Below are 1,782 nucleotides of genomic sequence, written 5' to 3'. Positions count from 1 at the left end.
AATCCCACCTACTTAGGAGGCTGAGGCAGGAGGTTTGCAAGTCCAAGGCCAGTGTGGGCAGCTTAGTGAGAGCTGGTCTCCAAAAAAAGGGATTGGGGATGTTGTTCCATGGGGCAGCATTGGCCTAGCACATGTCAACCCCTGGGTTCCATCACTAGGACAGAAAAAAAAATAAAGAAATCCAGGAAGACAAGCACAGCACATTCTTGCTCAGTTCTTCAGCTAACAAAAAGATTTCATAACCATAGTTTCCCGGAGTTACAAAGAGTAGGGGGGATAGTGGGATAGAGGCCCAAGAAAGAGGATAAAATCCAGTTACACAAGAGAAGAATGTTCTAATGTTCCACATAACAGTAGGGCAACAATAGTTCACAATAATTTTGTATACAATTTACAAAAAGCTAAAGGAAAAGAGTCCACATCTTGTCAATAAAACAAAACAATGAAGTTAAGAAGACGGAAATGTTAATGACCCTCTTTTTCATCATTATTCATATACACATGTACTGATCATGACAGAGTACCTCATCAATATGTGCCATTATTCCCAATCAATAAGAAACATACATAAATGAAAAAAACCAAATCAACATTGCTGATGACAGAAAATGTGCAGTTGAGTTCATACAAAGTTAAAATGACTGTTTAGTTAGTAAAAAAGGGTGGTACACTATAGAACATATTGAGCAATTTCTAGGGCGTCAAAATCCCAAAGGAAGATGCAAAGAATGAGTTGCCTTGAAATGCACCAAGCACAGGTAGCCACAGCTGGATGGAAGGGGTGAGGTCTGTGGTCTCCAATATGGCGCACACTGTGACTCAGGAGAGATGTGCATGGACCCTTTCTCTGTGAGAAACCATCTTGCTGAGGAATCTCCCCAGGGCCACCTTGATGTCCCTGTTCCTCAGACTGTAGATGAAAGGGTTCAGCATGGGGGTGACCATGGTGTACATCACTGAGGCCATCAGAGTTATCCTAGAAGACAGTGTGGCTACAGAACTTAGGTAGACCCCAAGGCTAGTGCCATAGAACAAGGAGACCACCAGGAGGTGAGACCCACAGGTGGAGAAGGCTTTGTACTTGCCTCTGTCTGATGAGATCCTCAGGATGGAGGAGAAAATCTGAGAATAGGAGAGGAGGATGCCAGTGAGAGGGAAAACAACCAGGACGATGATCACAGAATAGACCACTATGTTGTTGATGAGTGTGTCAGAGCAGGCGAGCTTCAGGATTTCAGGAAGATCACAGAAAAAGTGAGGGATTTCTATGTTGGTGCAAAAGGACAGCCTCAAGATGGTCAAGGTTCCAGGCAGGGCACCCAGGACACTGAGGAACCAGGACCCTAGAGCCATGATTAGACAGAGCCATGGCTTCATGATCACCACATAGTGCAGGGGGTGACAGATGGCCACAAAGCGGTCATAGGCCATCACTGTCAGGAGCAAGTTGTCTTGGCATCCAAACAAAACAAAAAAATAAATCTGTGAGATGCAGCCTGCAAAGGTGATCCCTTTGCTGTGAGTGTGGATGTTCCTGAGAGCCTTAGGGATGGTGGTGGAGGTGAAGCCAATGTCAGCCAGGGACAGGTTGGAGAGGAAGAAGTACATGGGTGTGTGCAGGTGGGAGTCTGAGACGACAGCCAGGATGATGAGCAGGTTCCCCAGCACAGTGACCAGGTACATGGCCAGAAGTAGGCCAAAGAGGAGGGAATGCAGGTCAGGGTCATCTGTGAATCCCAGGAGGACGAAGTTGCTAGTTTCTGTTTGGTTTCCTCTTTCCAT

General features: G+C 46.0%; 1 protein-coding gene across 1 annotated transcript; it reads right to left on the bottom strand.

The window, feature by feature from the left end:
• Positions 1–819: 819 nt before the first annotated feature.
• Positions 820–1,782, bottom strand: LOC124087706 (olfactory receptor 7C2-like). Its single transcript, XM_046436673.1, has one exon. The coding sequence runs from the start codon at positions 1,780–1,782 to the stop codon at positions 820–822; it is 963 nt and encodes a 320-aa protein (XP_046292629.1).

This window comes from Marmota monax, unplaced genomic scaffold, assembly GCF_021218885.2.
Source record: "Marmota monax isolate L192 unplaced genomic scaffold, Marmota_monax_Labrador192_F-V1.1 WCK01_AAM20220418_F8-fsc00021, whole genome shotgun sequence".
Taxonomy (NCBI): Eukaryota; Metazoa; Chordata; class Mammalia; order Rodentia; family Sciuridae; genus Marmota; species Marmota monax.
The sequence above is the reverse complement of the archived record's forward strand: the minus strand, read 5'-3'. Positions and strand labels throughout refer to the sequence as shown.

Bases quoted from the DNA above. Each gene is read 5' to 3' on its own strand.
- LOC124087706 (XM_046436673.1), bottom strand. From the start codon at position 1,782: ATGGAAAGAGGAAACCAAACAGAAACTAGCAACTTCGTCCTCCTGGGA.